The sequence below is a fragment of the Tamandua tetradactyla genome, chromosome 1 (genome assembly GCF_023851605.1).
Source record: "Tamandua tetradactyla isolate mTamTet1 chromosome 1, mTamTet1.pri, whole genome shotgun sequence".
NCBI lineage: Eukaryota > Metazoa > Chordata > Mammalia > Pilosa > Myrmecophagidae > Tamandua > Tamandua tetradactyla.
The window spans coordinates 195209346-195224836 of NC_135327.1; the positions used below are offsets into that span (position 1 = coordinate 195209346).

The window sequence follows — 15491 nt, forward strand, 5'->3', positions numbered from 1 at the left end:
TACCTTTGCTCCCACTGGATCAACCTCCAGGAACGCCCATTTTATCCTCTCCAATCAGTTACATTGCCATATCCATCAAGCCTGGTTTGGGGCATCTTCTTCTGCAAATTCCCTCAGCTCTACTTCAAGATCTTGGTATTTTCCATATTCTATGCATTTCTCAGCATCTCCACTGCTACCAGCCTGGTTGAGGCCACCATCACCTCTTGCCTGGATTGATGATCTAATCTCTTCATCCCTTGTCTCTGCAAATTGTTCTTCACACCACACCCAGAGTGATCTTTTAAAATCTGTAACTAGGACCATGGTATGCCTGTAGGAGCCAAAGGGTTAAAACAAGACCTGCAGAATTTGTTGGGAGCAGCTGGCATCCCTGGGTGAGCAAGAAACTGAGGAGATTGTTACTTTGCTTTGTTTGGAATAATCTGGGAGGAACAGAATGTTTGTTTACCCCCAAATGGTTACTTTAAGTATGAAGAAAGTTAAGTACTTAGTTTCCTCAGGAAAAGCAGGCATGCCTTTTGTTACCTTGCAGTATATAAGCAGGATCTGGCTCAGAATAAGGTTGTCTGTTATTTGTTAAAGTTAAACTTCAGACCCCCTGATCCCATTTGTCTGTCTCTTTCTTTCATTCTTTCTTTCTCATCATTCCTTAATATCCTTCGAGCTCTGTCTCATAGGAAGCAACATCTGGCACCCTACGTTGGAGTTCTGGTGTCATAGGCCAAGGAATGCCTGGGGCCACTAGAAGCTGGAAAAGGTAAAGAAGGATTCTTCCCTGGAGACTTGGGAGGGAGCACAGCCCTGAGGACACCTCGATTTTGGGCTTTTGGCTTCCAGAACTGTGAGACTAAATCTCTGTGGTTTTAAGTCATCCAGTTTGTGATCATTTGTTACGGCAGCCCTAGGAAACCAAGACAGAGAGTGGCCACTGAATGCCTAGGGCTATCTATGGGAACAAAAGGGATAAACCCACTGAGGGAAGTTGGAGCCAGGTGAGGAGCTAGGTCTTAGCAGTCAGGAGGCCTGAGCAATTTGACAGTGGCAGGAGCCTTGGTCCTTTCTGTGGCACGTATGGTCTAAGGTTGAACCCCAGTCATCTTGAGGTTCCTGGTCACCTAGAATTCATCTTCTCCCTCTTCCAGGTGACACATCTCCAAATTTTGAAGACAGTTATCATGGTCCTCCAAACACTCCTTTTCTGTGGATAATGCTCTTGATTCCTGATGTTAGTCTTCATATAAGCTGTTGTCCAACTTATGGAAAGCCATTGGCCAACTCAGCCCTTCCATTCTGGATGTCCTCTAGTTTGCTGGGAACCATTTAAAGTATGGCCCTCAGAACAATGTGCTCTGAATAGCATAACATTGGGCAGGACTTCTGGTCAGAAGACCCAAGTTTGAGTCTTTATTTAGCTACCTATTAGGATGACACAAATGCCAAGTCTTGGTCATCTCTAAATCTCAACCTCTTCATCTTTAAAATGGGTATACCATCATCTCACCTTGTGTGCTGGTTTGAAAGGATGTATGGACCCTACAAAAGCCATGTTTTAATCAAAATCCCATTTCCTAATGGCAGAATAATCCTTATTCAATACTGTATGTTTGAATCTGTAATTAGGTCATCTCCCTGGAGATGTGATTTAATCAAGAGTGGCTGTTAAACTGGATTAGGTGACGACATGTCTCCACCCATTGGGTGGGTCTTGATAAGTTTCTAGAGTCCTATAAAAGAGGAAATATTTTGGAGAATGAGAGATTCAGAGAGAGCAGAAGAGAATGACATAGCCAGGAGAAGCAGAGTCTACCAGCCAGTGACCTTTGGAGATGAAGAAAGAAAATGCCTCCCGGGGAGCTTCAGAAGCAGGAAGCCAGGAGAAGAAGCTGGCAGATGACACCGTATTCGCCATGTGCCCTTCCAGATGAGAGAGGAACCCTGACCGTGTTCATCATGTGTCTTTCCAGATGAGAGAGAAACTCTGATTGTGTTCACCATGTGCCCTTCCACCTGAACTTCATCGGCCTTCTTGAACCAAGGTATCTTTCCTTGGACGCCTTTGATTGGACATTTCTATAGACTTGTAATTGGGACATTTTCTCAGCCTTAGAACTGTAAACTAGCAACTTATTAAAGTCTCCTTTTAAAAAGCCATTCTGGGTGGGCCATGGTGGCTCAGCAGGCAAGAATGCTTGCCTGCCATGCCAGAGGACCCAGGTTCGATTCCCGGTGCCTGCCCATGTAAAAAAAAAAAAAAAAGCCATTCTGTTTCTGGTATATTGCATTCCGGCATCTAGCAAACTAGAACACCTTGCTTACTGGGTTGTTGTGAGAGGCAAAACGATAATGAGAAGACATATCTGAAAATTCCCTGTAAGTCACAGAGTACTGAAGAAAGTCATCACTGTTACTATTTTATCACTTTGGTAACCATGCATCACACTTTGGATCTGTATTGAACCTACTTTAATTAAAACTTCAATTCTTTTCCTATTCTGACTGTGCCAAGACATGCTTTCCCATCCCATACTTGCAAATTTGCATTTTTGAACTTAAGAACACATCCTTATATTTTTTCTTGTTAATATTCATCTTGTAAGAATTAGCAAATTATTCCGGCTTGTTTGGAACTTTTGAATATCAGTTCTGTTATCCAATATATTCACTATCCCTCTCAGCTGTGGTTCACTCATAAATCCAGTGAGCATGATCTGCTATCTTCATCTAAATCATTGCTGGGTGTATTGAAAAAGGACAGACATCAGGATAAAAACCCTTTCTCCAGAGGAATACATATCCATTAATCTGCATCCTTTGGACTAAGTCTTCAATTGATGGCAAGTTTACTCAATTATAGTACTGTCCAGCCAGTGCTGTGCTGGAGTGCCATGGTGGCTTAACATCAGCTGCAGAAATCGGCAAATATTACAAATCAGAGCTCTGCTCCAACTCCCTGCGAAAAGCTGGCTTTTAGATATTTACCAGCACACTACCGCATCCAGTCCCAGTTTATCTATCATATTCTTGAAGAAACTGGGAGAGATTATGCAACCTCCAAATTAATGCATATATCCTTTTGGGGCTTAACAGCCTAAAAAACACTTTAATATGCATTATTTAATTTGGTTCTCGAAACACACCAGAAGTAGGTAGGGACAGACGTTGCCACACCCATTTCGAAGATAAGGAATACAGGTTGGGGAGTTCTCTAATGATTGACTCAGACATTCAGCAAATTAGCTTTCTGATCACGAGGTCAATATTCTTTCTAGCTTACCACCCAGTGGCTCCTCTGTTGGTTGACAAAGGTACCCAGAATCCCCTCAAAGGTCACAGCTCTAGGTTTAAAACAGACAAGTTAAGGAGCACAAGGGTAGTTCAGTGATAGAATTCTCGCCTGCCATGCAGGAGACCCAGGTTTAATTCCCGGCCCATGCACTTCCTCAAAACACAAACAAACAAAAATTCAACAAATGGTGTTCTGATAATGGGATATTCACATGGAAAAAGAAAGAAATGTGACTCCTGCTATACAGCATACAATATATATATATATATAAGTTGAGAATGGGGATTCCATAACAGTCACCAGCACTTTCCTTCCCATTGGCAGCACAATGTTGAAGATTAATGAGCAATGCTTCTCAAAATGGTATCCTTGATCTTATCTTTGGGTAGATGGGTGTGGGGTAGTGGCCTTCAAGTTTTTAACAAGTCTCTCTGCATTCTCTTTATAATTTCATTGTTGGCAAGACACAGATCACCTTGTCATTCAATGACAGCAACTCTTAATGCAATTTTTCTCAAACTGGAACCGCTGACCCATTCTTCTCTACCTACCACCCCTTCTTAGGTTCTCCAGGAGAACTTGTTTGTAGTTAGGGGCCTGAAGGCATGGAAGAGAACACAGGTGACTTTTGATGGGGGTAAGGAAAACTCAAGGTGGATGCTACAAATTGGACATAGTAGACACAGGATTTTGCTTAGCTCACACTATGTTTTTTGTTTTAATATATATTTTTAACTCTGTTTTGTATTTATTCTATATGATGTCTGTGCCTGGCAGAGCAAGCACATGGTAAATGCTTTCTTCTTTCTTTTGTGAAAAATAACATATCTATAAAAAAGCAATAAACTTCAAAGCTTATCACAACAATTAGTTGTAGAATAGATTTCAGAGTCTGGTATGGATTACAGTTCCACAATTTTACGTGTTTACTTCTACCTGCTCTAAGATGCTGAAGGGAACTGCCTGAAAATGTAGAGCGGTGTTCCAGTAGCCATGTTTCTTGAAGATGATTGTACAATGATATGGCTTTTGCAATGTAACTGTGTGGTTGTGAAAACCTTGTGTCTGATGCTCCTTTTATCTACCTTATTGACAGACGAGTAAATCATATCGATTAAAAATAAATAAATAATAGGGGGGACAAATGTTAAATTTAGTAGATTGAAATGCTAGTGATCAATGAAAGGGAGGGGTAAGGGGTACGGTAGGTATGAATTTTTTTGTTTTCTTTTTATTTCTTTTTCTGAATTGATGCAAATGTTCTAAGAAATGATCATGATGATAAATATAGAACTATGTGATGATATGAGTTACTGATTATAGAATAAGAATGGGATGATCATGCAGTAAGAATGTGTTTGTTTGTGGTTATGTTTCATTAATAAATTAAAAAAATGAATACAGCAAAAACAAAACAAAATAAAAAACTAAAAGAAATACCAATATAATGATTCAGCAGTCATACTCATTTGTTAAACCTGACCTCTGTATAACTCCACCATCACCTTTGATCTTTCTCTCACTCTTTAGGGGTATTTGGGCTATGGCCATTCTAACTTTTTCATGTTGGGAGGGGCTGTCCATAATATCGGATGGGGTATGGAACTAGCTGACGTTCTGGAGAGGCTGGGCCCTCTGCATGTCAGGACTTATCTGGTCCAGGGACCCATCTCACACAGTATTTTAAACACTTTAATTAGGTACCAGCCTTAAAAACTAGGAGAAATAACATTAAAAGCTGGATTTCCTTAAGAATTACTGAATGCATATGTAGAATGGTATGATTTCTAAATGTTGGGTTAATTTCTTTTTTTCCGTTAATTAATAAAAAAAAAAAAGCTGGATTTCCAGAATCACTTCAAAATCTGAACCTCTGGGAACACAAGCCCACTAATTTGGCTTGGAAATAATCAGATGGAGTTGGGGAGGAGCTGTCCCTTTTAGAGGGAGCAAGATTTCTCCAATTCATCACAGTCCTCGCCATCCCCTATATCAGAAGTCACAAAGTCAAACGCCCAGAGGGCCAAGCAATTCTCGTAGATGTGAGGCATGGACTTTCAGTGGAATGATAAAAGCCTCCGACATTTAGCTTCAGGCATAAAAGAGAAAGGCGTGAGAGCTATGATCTGTTATTTGTCCCCATGACGGCTGACGATGTTTGGAGGGCCAGCTGTGGAGGGGCACACCAGTTTAAGACCTACGCGTCAACCACTGGGAAAGTTAATTAACCTCTCTGTGCCTCAGTTTCTTCATCTTAAAAATGATGATGATGATAGCATTTACCTCACAGTAAATTAGCGTTCTTAAAGCAGTTCTTAAAACCTAGGACCAGCCCTCACTCAACAGGAACTGTTACGACTGCTGCTCTTCCGCCCCACCGCCCCAGCCTGCTCCCCTCTTCTACCTGCTGCAGGTAACTATGTCTGCCGTCCACAGCTCCAGAGCCCACGATGCTGTTAAGGAGAGAGGGGGGGGGTGGAGGGAGGAGTCTGGAAAATGGGCGTACTTTCCAAAGGGTCTCCAAGTCAGGGTTTTCTCCTGAATGAAGAGGCCAGAGTATAAGGGAAGTGGAAGTGATAAACTAGGGGGTCAGAGGGGAAACTGAGGCAAGGAAAGGCAAATGTAAGGTGATGGTAGGGGTGGATATAGCAGGAGTTTGGGGACAAGAAGCTGGAAGTCATCTCTTCCTTCCTCCACTCAGACATACCCCCTTCCACTCTGCCTGCCCATTTTACCTTGGTTCGTGCTGTTGATTCAGCTGCTTAAACCAGGATAAATCTGTTCACAGACGACCCCGAGCAGTCTCCAGGGGACAGCAGGGATCTCTCCTGGGCCCCACTAGTTCCACTTCTTTCTCTCTCTCTCTCCTTTTTTTTTATTTTTGCATGGGCAGGCACCGGGAATCGAACCCTGGTCTCCAGCATGGCAGGCAAGAACTCTGCCTGCTGAGCCACCGTGGCCCGCCCTCTCTCTTCTTTTTGACTAAAAACTTTATTAAAGGCAAAGTAGGCAGGCCTCTCACATATGCAGATTACATCAGGCTGGATGGGAGCAGATGTCTGGAAAGTGGGGCTAAAACGAAAAGATACCTCTGCATTTAAATTCACAAGCATCAACTGCCAGATATAGAGCTAGGGAGAACAGACTTCTCTACCGGTGGGCAGACAAGCCCTGCGGGCTTTTAGCTGCTTTTAGTCCATTCCCAGCCAATGGTTTATCACGTAATAGGCTGGGACCTGGAATTAAGGGAGATGCTGGTCTAGCGGGGGCAGTACTAAGCATCACATTTTCTCACCTGCGGTGACAAGGGATATTGTTAGGCATTCACTCTATGCCAGTCACTGGGAGCAATGCTTTGTATGATCCTCTTCCTGTACCTTTTGGGAAGGGTACTGTATCCCATTTTCCAGATGAGACCCTGAGGCTCAGGCTTAAGTACCTCTTTGCAAACCCACAGAGCTGGTAAGCTGCAGAGCTGATCTAACCTAGCCCATGTGGTTGGATCTTAAACCTGTGCTGACAACCATCTGGGCTTCACTCCTCCTCTGGCTCTCTCTGTGGAACAAGCTGTAGTGAGTAGCCTCCACAGGCTCTCAGGTAAGGAATATTTAAAGAAAACAGGGAGGAGACACAGGCAGTATTAGAGAACTGCCTCCAACTGTCTGAAGGCTGTCTACCTCATAGATGCAGAAAGGGGGTTATTCTCTGTAATCCCTAAGGGCGGAACCACGACCACAGGCAGGAAGAGTCTCTTTCAATATAAGAACAACAACTGATAACAGATGAGTTTCCCTGAAAATGGTGAGCTCCTCATGCTAGGGCAGCTACAGGGAGGACACCTGCTGGGCAGGGGCTAAGAGGGCATGGGTGGGTCAAACACCCATTCTGCTCAGGTGTTAGCAGAATAAGAGGGGCCAGCAGAAAAGACCTGCTCTTGGAAATGGCTCTGTAGAGAAGGTGAGGGCAGAGAGTATAATGAGAGGTGTCAGGCTCATTTTACAAGCAGTTGTCAGAGCCACCTCCCTCTCTCCCCTCACTGCCTCATTCATTCACTTGTTCATTCAAAAACATATTCTTATGTATTGCGCTGAACAAAACAGATACAGTCCTTGCCTTTATGGAGCATTGCAATGAAATATTTAAATTAACTTTTTAGTAAGTGTGATAAGACAGAAGAAAGCATGAATTGGGAAGAAGTCTCCCTTGAAGAAGTGACACTGAAGTCAAGACTTGAAGGTTGGAAATACTAAGCCAAGGGAAGGGAGCTGGGAAGGGTTTGCAGGCAAAGGGACTAGCCCGTGTAAAGGCCCTGGTGAGGGAAGACACTCGAAGTCGACGAGGAGATGCTGAGGTTTGTCTTGCTGTCCCCGTGGGTTGAGAGTGGGCTGGAGAGGACAAGATCAGAAGGGCATCCAGTTGGGTGACTATCCTAGTGGCCCAGGCAGGAGACAATGCAGTACAGACTCAGGCAGTGACTCAGGAAATAAAAGGAAGTCGATGGAATTGAGATATATTTAGAAAATTAAATTCAATAAAAAGACTTGGTGACTGTTCAGATGTAGAAAGATAAGGAAGGGGGTAGCATTCAAGGTTGATCCCAGGTTTGCACTTGCAGTGGTGTCACTGTCCAGCAGTGGGGTTTGTCCCATCCCTCTGCTGAGTGGAACACTACTATTTTATCTTCGTGTCTATACAAGGAAACTTCTACTCCATTCCCCAGGAGAGAAGATCTGTGGAATAGTATTTCTGCCTCCTCTCTCTATCCCCCTTCCTCATGGGAGGAGGCTTTGGCTGATGAGATTGTGAGGGTCTGACATCTACTGGACAATTCTTCTCCTGGGCGGGGTTTCCCCATGGCTTGCCCTTCTCTTTTGGGGGAGCCTGACTGGAGAACCTCCTCCTGTTCCCATGTCCCAGGTAAGCAAAGCCTTCTATATTTGGGCTTTAGGTTAGGGTCCTGCCTTCTATATTTGGGCCTCAGGTTCTGGCCTCTTTCTTCAGTCCAGCTTTCCCTGCAGTTAACGTTGATATATCTCTGACACTTAGGCCTATTTTTCAGTAGATTCAAGATAACAGATGATAAGACATAACTGGCCACCCGTTATACCCAAACACCTCTGATGGGCACTCATGCTGATCAAGTTCTTTATTTTCATATATTCTCCCTATCCTGGGAATGTGACTCTGTACTTAATTCCTGATTGAAATAAACCTTTTTGTTGCCTGATACTTATCAGAAACTTTGTTGTAAATATTAACATAGAAACAGTATTTCCTGAAAGTGGCCAATACATTCTTCTACTTGCTCTAAATTTTATCTTTGGATTAAGCAAGATTAGCATTTTTATATGTCTAGACAGTATTGTCCGGGTCCTTGCCTTAGTTGGGAAACCCTTTTGATATTGCTGAGGACACTGCTTCACTTTATCACACATTATCCCCTTTATGTCCTCACACGGGAGAAACTTCTCCGGGCTTCAGGGACAGAAACTGGGGGTTTTCCTTGAACAAGTGGTTTCAGCCTTTGCATTTTGTATACTAACCTCACCCTTGGCTATAGTACATTTTCCCTACCCCTATTTTCCCTGTATCCTCCTTTCCTCATTATATGTAACTTTGCAGACTGTCTCAGTCTGGAAAGAAGGTTGGCATGGGAGATGATCCAAATTTCTAAATTCCAGTAAAGGCGCACGTGGGATGCATGCTCATGAGACATTCCCAAATCCCCCACAAGTAAGCTTAGGTCACAAAGTCCATTTCACAACTTGGGAAGCAAATCAAAAGAACGTGTTATTCCAGGGGTGGGGGTTGGGGTGTCAAGCTGCAGCAGTCAACAACTCCCCCATATGATCGGTCCCTTACGAGCTACCAAGGGTCCACACATGCCTTAACATCAAGGGACACAAGGTGTCCGAGCCCCCACCAGAAGCAGGTGGTGGCCTCAGGCTGACCCCGCTGGTGCAGCAATTCAAGAGGGGCTCAGACCCAGCCAAAACCGTGGTCCATTCGCTTGCCTCAGCACCTCTGTAGTTCAGCCTCCTCCTGGGGACACCTCCAGCTCATTACCTCCGCCACTGATGCTCACTAACAACGAGCAGTCACTTGCAATCATGCCGCAGCTCCCAGAGTGACAACAGCCTCCAGCTGCTGCACGCCCGCGCTCGCCACCCGCATGGCACTGTCTAGACGCTGTGAGCATGTGCCCAGGCTGCCAAGAGAGGGTCAAAGCTGGCTCTGCACAGCAACCCGCATGCAACGAGTGAAGGGCAGTTTTATGTTAATGGGACTCCAAACTAAACTGCTCAAAACTACCCTCAGCACCTCACCCCTCACCACTTCATCACATGGGGAGGTTGAGGCTCCCACTCTCTGGGAATCCCAGGATGACCCTCAGTTCATGGGCCACTCTGGGACCAGGCATCACTAGCTGCATCCATTGCCCTTGGAGGCCTCCCCCCATCTTCTCAGGCCTCCCCTCCACATTCCTCCTCCCTCACTACCCATCCTGCAATCCAGCTACCTTCTTCAATCAAGGTTTGGAACAGCCCGGGGCACCCACCTACTGTTCCTAAAGCCCCCTTAGGGCTTTGCTCTGAATCATCCAAATCCCACGTGGAGACCCAGAGTTTCCTTCCAAGGACCTCTCCAGCTTCACCCATTGCCCCCTCCCCAACTCCCAATTCAACCTCCTAGAAATTACAGGCTGCTAGATTTTGAGTCCTTTGGTTAGGAAGGAGTTTAATATACTACATCATATTTTGGTGACACTGCCCTTCTTCAAGAATCTGTATTGAAAAACCAACCACCACAAACCAAAGAACCATCTACACTTAACCTAAGGTGTGGGACCTTTGTTTGGGGGCTGCAGCTCTCCAGCCCTTCTGGGGTAGCCTAGGCTTTCTCCGGAAGGCCGGCCAATCTGCACCGGGCTACGTTTCCACGGTGACCACCATTCATTGCCATCCCATGTTGCTCTAATCCTCTGGATCAGGCCAGGCTTTCCCAGCAGCCAGAACGCCCTGTACCATTTTGCCCTGAGCCTGGACCCAGACAGAAGTGCAAGGGCAAGGAGAAGTGGAGAGAAGGGCTGCTCACAGACCTTCAGAGCAGACTAGGCAGGAGGGTGAGTTCCTTTGCCCCCTTCTGAGAAAGGAGATGCTGAGAAAGGCACGCTTTCACTCTGTCTACCCCTTACCCCTATCCCAGTACCAGGTCTGCCCCCACCCTCATGATTTCTGGTAGCCCACTGCAAATTGCACCCTTCAAGGGCTTTCCTGATATCTCCTCCTCAGACCCCCAGGCCTGCACTGTCTGCCGTGGTACTTCTAGTCTGGGATTGCCTAAATCGGCTCGCCCTCAGGGCAGGGATGGGCTCCTGATTCCTGGAGGGTCCTAGGGCACCCAGTCCAGATCTGAATGATTCCCACCATTAAGGAGAGCTCAGGGCAGATTTCAGGCTTCAAAACCAGCTCCAAAAACTTTCCCATAGGTTCACAGCCACTTTGGCTGGAGGTTTTCCACCCCATGCCTCAGTGCTTCCTTCTGGACAATGGGGACTGGTTTGGGAATAGCCACACCCTCCTCTCATTCTGTAGGAAGGAGGCTCAGGAGGGTCAACCTTGCAGGTGAAGGACTCGGGAGCATATATGAACTTAAAAGTGCCTGGTGTCAGTGCAGGGTTGTCACCAACCAGAGGTTATGCAACTCATTCCCACCAAGAACAAACCCTTTGCCTGGGGCCCTGGGAGGTTCCTAGAGGTCTACCTTAGAACTTTTGGGGAATAGGTTTCTAGAGTCCAAGCTGTTCCAGGGGATCAGCAGGTTCCCTTCCGCTAGCAGAAAGCAGGTATGCATACGGTATGCAAGCATGTGCATAAGCATGGGGGAAGGGGGGAAGGCGTGTATCTAGGTGTCTACCCATCAGACATACACACAGGTGGGGAGTAAATGGAAAAAGCCAGAGCCTCAGACCATTTTCACATGAGCCAAAAGCTGGGCTTCAGACTAGCTTGTCCTTGGCTCAGAGTGGCTTTGAGAGGCATCATCTAGGGATACCAGTGTAGGAAGACAGGGGAGGACAGTTAGCAAGAGGTAGTGCAAAGATGGGAACAGGGGCATAAGTTACAGATATCAGCAGGTCTGAGAGAAAGCTCCAGCTGCGGGCAGGAACGAGAAGAGATGCTGCCATGGGCCCGAAGGAGTCCAGCTGGGGGCCAGAAGTGCCCAGTGAGTGCCGTGTGATGTGGACATGGGTAGAAAGCTGGCAGACTCCTGGCCGGGGCCCCAGAGCTGCTGCTCCTGGACTGGCAGGAGTGGAGGAAGGGCCTACCTGTACCACGGCGGGTGGGTGCTGAAGACCTGGAGTCATAGGTGGCAGGGTCCTGCAACGGGAGAATCATCCAGTGCCCCCTCGGTGCCCAGGCCCCGAGCCCGCCACGCCTGCAGCACCAAGGGCCATTCTGAGAAGGATCTGAAAGGAGAGGGTGGTGGCAGGGGTGGGCCAGACCCTGAGTCCCAAATGTAGATCCAAAGGGACCGTGGGAGGCTGGTAGGAGGCACCAGCCTGCAGAAGCCTGAGGCGGGGTGGTAGTGGTGGGGAAATGGTCCTGTGGACAAAATACTCTGAAAAGGAAGTCTGAGGAAGAAGGCAGGAAGTCTTGAAGAAGGGACTAGGATGGAGGAGAGGGGGAGAGGACCAGCCCTGTGGCTGCGGTGGCCCTAGAAATAGTAGGGGTGGGAGCAGTGTGCAGGAAACAGGATGGAGGCTAGCCCAAGACTCCTGTTGGGACAAAAGCTGCAAAAACAGAGACCCCAGGCAGAGCCCAGGCCCTGACAGGGAAAGCGGAGGTAGGTGGATGGAGAGAACTGAATATTCCAGGCGGCCACCACCATCAGGGCAGGGTGGTACCTATCACAGGCCATTGGAGCCCAGAGGCATCTTGAGGAAATCCTAGGGGAGATGGGCAGTTAGAGTAAGTGACACTTCTTCATCAGCAGTTCTTACACCAGGCCCCCTATTGCATGCACAGCCTTTCTAGTTTTATCCTTGTAGCCCACCTGGCCCCACCTGGCTTTCCTCCCAGCTTGAAAAACAGAAATGTCTCAGGCTGGGGTTGGAACAAACTTCTGAACTGAAATCCCTGAGCAGATGGTGGTAGGGAGGCGTAAGGGATGAGGAGAGAGCAGTGCCATAGGTATGGGGTATGGGTGTGCGCTTGTGTGCGTGTGGGGTGGGGGTTGGGGCTTGAGAGTCAGGGTCATGTCACAGGGGTAAAAGGTGGTCTTGGCCAAGGGACAATTTTGGAAAGGGCGAGGAAGAAGGGAAATGTTACAAATGAGCTGTGAGGAGGAACAAGGAGAAGCCTGAAGAAATGGGAGGTGCTGAGGGTGGTGAGAGGGGTAAGCCTAGAAGGAGGCGATGGGAGGAGAAAGATGCCAGTGGGAAGAGAGGTTACCGGCACAGGGCTGGGGGGAGGTGTCCTGGAGGAAAGGGAAACAGAGGGATCACATGAATAGGGAAGGTGTCTCTGGGGAGGAGGATGCCAGTGGAGACAGGGAAGGCGTCGGGCAGTGGGGAGGATGGGAAGGTGCCAGGTAAGGCAGATGCCAGCAAAGGAGGATCAGGAGGAGGTGCCAAGAAGGGGGAAGGAGGGGAGGTGGCAGGCAGGAGGTGAGGAGGGGAGGTGCCAGGCAGGGGGAGAGGGGAGAAGGTGCCAAGCAGGGGCAGGATGGGAAAGCGTTAGGCAGAGGGGAAGTGCCAGGCAATGGGGAGGAGGAGGAGGTGCCAGGCATTAGGGGAGAAAGGAAGGTGTCAGACAGGAGGATGCCAGGCAAGACGAAGGAGGGGAAAGGCAGGTGGGGAGAGGAGGGGAAAGCACCAGGTAGGGGGATGGAGGGGATGGTGACAGGCAAGGAATAAGGGGAGGGGGGTATGAGACGGGCTTGGATGGGAGTTCGCCAGTTAGGGGGAGGTGCAAGAAAGGGGGTGGGAGGAAGAGGTACCAGACCGGGAAGGGGGAGAGGGGAGCGGGGAGGGAGAGATGCCAGGCAAGGGGGTAGAAGAGGTAGTGCCAGATGGGGGGCGGGGGGGGGGGGAGAAAGAGTCGTTGTGTGTGTGTGTGGGGGGGGGGCGATATCAGGAAAGGAGGAGGGGAGGAAGATGCCAGGCAGGGAGAAGGGGGGATGCCAGGCAAGGAGAAGGGGTGGTGCCAGGTAGGGAGGAAGGGAAGTGCCAGGGAGGGGGGAGGGTGCTAGTCAAGGGATAAGAAGGGAGATGCCAGGCAGGGGGAAGGAGGGGTGATGCCAAGAGAGGCAAAGTGGGTGGCTGCCAGGCGAGGGAAGGCGGGGGCGCCAGCGCGGCGCGGCGGGCGTCGGTGCCAAGGCCCGTGGGGGCCGCGCGGCGCGGGTCGCTCACCTGCTCCCCCGGGACCCCGGCCCGGAGCGCGGCCGGCCGGGCTCCCCGCTCGGCGTTCGGGCTCCGACCGGCGCCTGCGCCGCTGCAGCCCGGGAGCGGGGGAGGCGCAGGGAGCGTCTGCAAAGAGCGAGTCGCTTAATAATGAGTTAGGGATCAGAGAGGAAGCCTTCTCCCCATTCCTCGTGACGCGTTGCTGCCACCCTGGGAGCACCGCAGCGGGCCTTCGCTGGACCCGTTTTAATCTTCAGCCCGTATGTAGATACATCTTAGATTTGTAGATACATCTACTACGCACCCACGTTCACACAGTCACCACATCATAGAGGACCACAGACATTACCTACACCGTGACCACACGCACGCACGTGTGTGCACACACACTCATGCACGCACACGCACACACCATTGGGGGAAGGGGGCTTTGGTTCTATTCCACTTACAGGGCCAGGCTCTGACTGATGAAAATTCCATCACCACCACCACCACCTTTATGCACTTAACACTTGAGGCTTTATCACAATGGACCCTTTTCAAAGCGCATTCACACCTCGTCATCTAATCTTGGGCCCTAGCCAAGCTTTACTGAGGTCTGGTCTCTGAAGGAACTATGGCAGCCAAGAGGAACCCTTGACTTTCAGCCAACTGAGTCCAGTTCTGGTCACTCCGTGGGCTTTTCCAGGACTCCCGCCTCGAACAACCAGACCCAGGCTCGCCCAGTCCCTGGCACACAGTAGAGGCTCAGTTCTTACTTTGCTGAATGAATGAATGAGTGAATGAACCTCCGACAGTTTAGCAAGAGCCTGAGCGAGTGGGTGCCACCCTCCGAGAGGAGCTGTCAGGGCAGGGAGCCTAGAAGCCAGCCAACGGCTTGGGGACCTGGGTGCCTGGCAGCTCCAGAACAGGATGACGGCAGACAGCAGGAAGCTGGGGTAAAGGCCAAGGCCAAGGTCATGTCTACACCCTCAAGTCCCTGCCTCTGCCCCAGATGCCCAGCCACCCCTAGCCCAGGCCACTTGCCTCACAAGATAGGCATTTTGGAGACCAAGATCCAAAGTGGAAAGGAGCACTGCTTGGGACGGTGCTGTCTCTGTGACCTGTGAGCCACATGGACAAGAGACTGAGGCTCTCAAGCCTCCTTTAACCCCCCCCTTTCCTCCAACAGGACGGTAACTCAAGCCAGCTCAGCTCTGGGAAGATGACAGGCTCGGTTCTTCCATCAGCTTCTCCCCACCCCTTTTGTTTCTGTTTCCCCAGAGCACCCTCCTACCCCAGGCTACTCGGGGTAGCCTCTTATCCAGCCTCCTATCCAAATGTACTTACTTAATGCTCTTAATCAAAACTTCCCACTGCTGTGTCCCTTTTCATGAAGGGTACTGAGTTCATGTAACAACACCATCTACCTCTCCTAGGAATGCCTCCCTTTTAATAAGGAACTTCTGGAAAGGCAGTGCCACATAACCTAACAGGAATGAATCTGTAAAGGGAGCATTTGGACCTTATGGTCAGGAGGGAAGTGGAGAGGAAATTCTGAGTTGAGGAAGGCTTTGCCCAGTGGCCTTAGAGGTGAGAGACTGGAGAGGCATCTAAATAAAGTGATTTGAGGGACCTTGAAAGGCTTCTCATGACCTGGGCCCTGATACCCCAAGGTCCAGTGCTAGAATTTCCTTTCTTTGGGCCAAGAGGAGTCTATTTAAAGGTGGATCCTCCCGGTTTCTTGATAATGCTATCAAGGATTAAGCTGATGGCCCTTCTATGACTTCCCAGTTGGGCAGGGAGTGGTGGGAAGTT

At 48.8% G+C, this 15491-nt stretch overlaps 1 protein-coding gene across 3 annotated transcripts in view; it reads right to left on the reverse strand.

Annotated features, from left to right (window-relative positions):
- Window positions 1–13783, reverse strand: part of SMARCD3 (SWI/SNF related BAF chromatin remodeling complex subunit D3) — a 37722-nt gene extending 23939 nt beyond the window's left edge. For 2 of the 3 annotated variants that reach the window (XM_077150105.1, XM_077150086.1), the window contains exons 1-2: window positions 13704–13783; window positions 11619–11759 (exon numbers count right to left, since the gene is read on the reverse strand). Coding sequence is in view for 2 of the 3 variants with exons in the window: in XM_077150086.1 (XP_077006201.1) it covers window positions 11619–11657 (39 nt within the window). In the remaining variant the exon portion in view is untranslated. The remainder of the gene's footprint in view (window positions 1–11618; window positions 11760–13703) is intronic. The other variant, XM_077150097.1, reaches the window with a different exon arrangement.
- Window positions 13784–15491: the final 1708 nt, after the last annotated feature.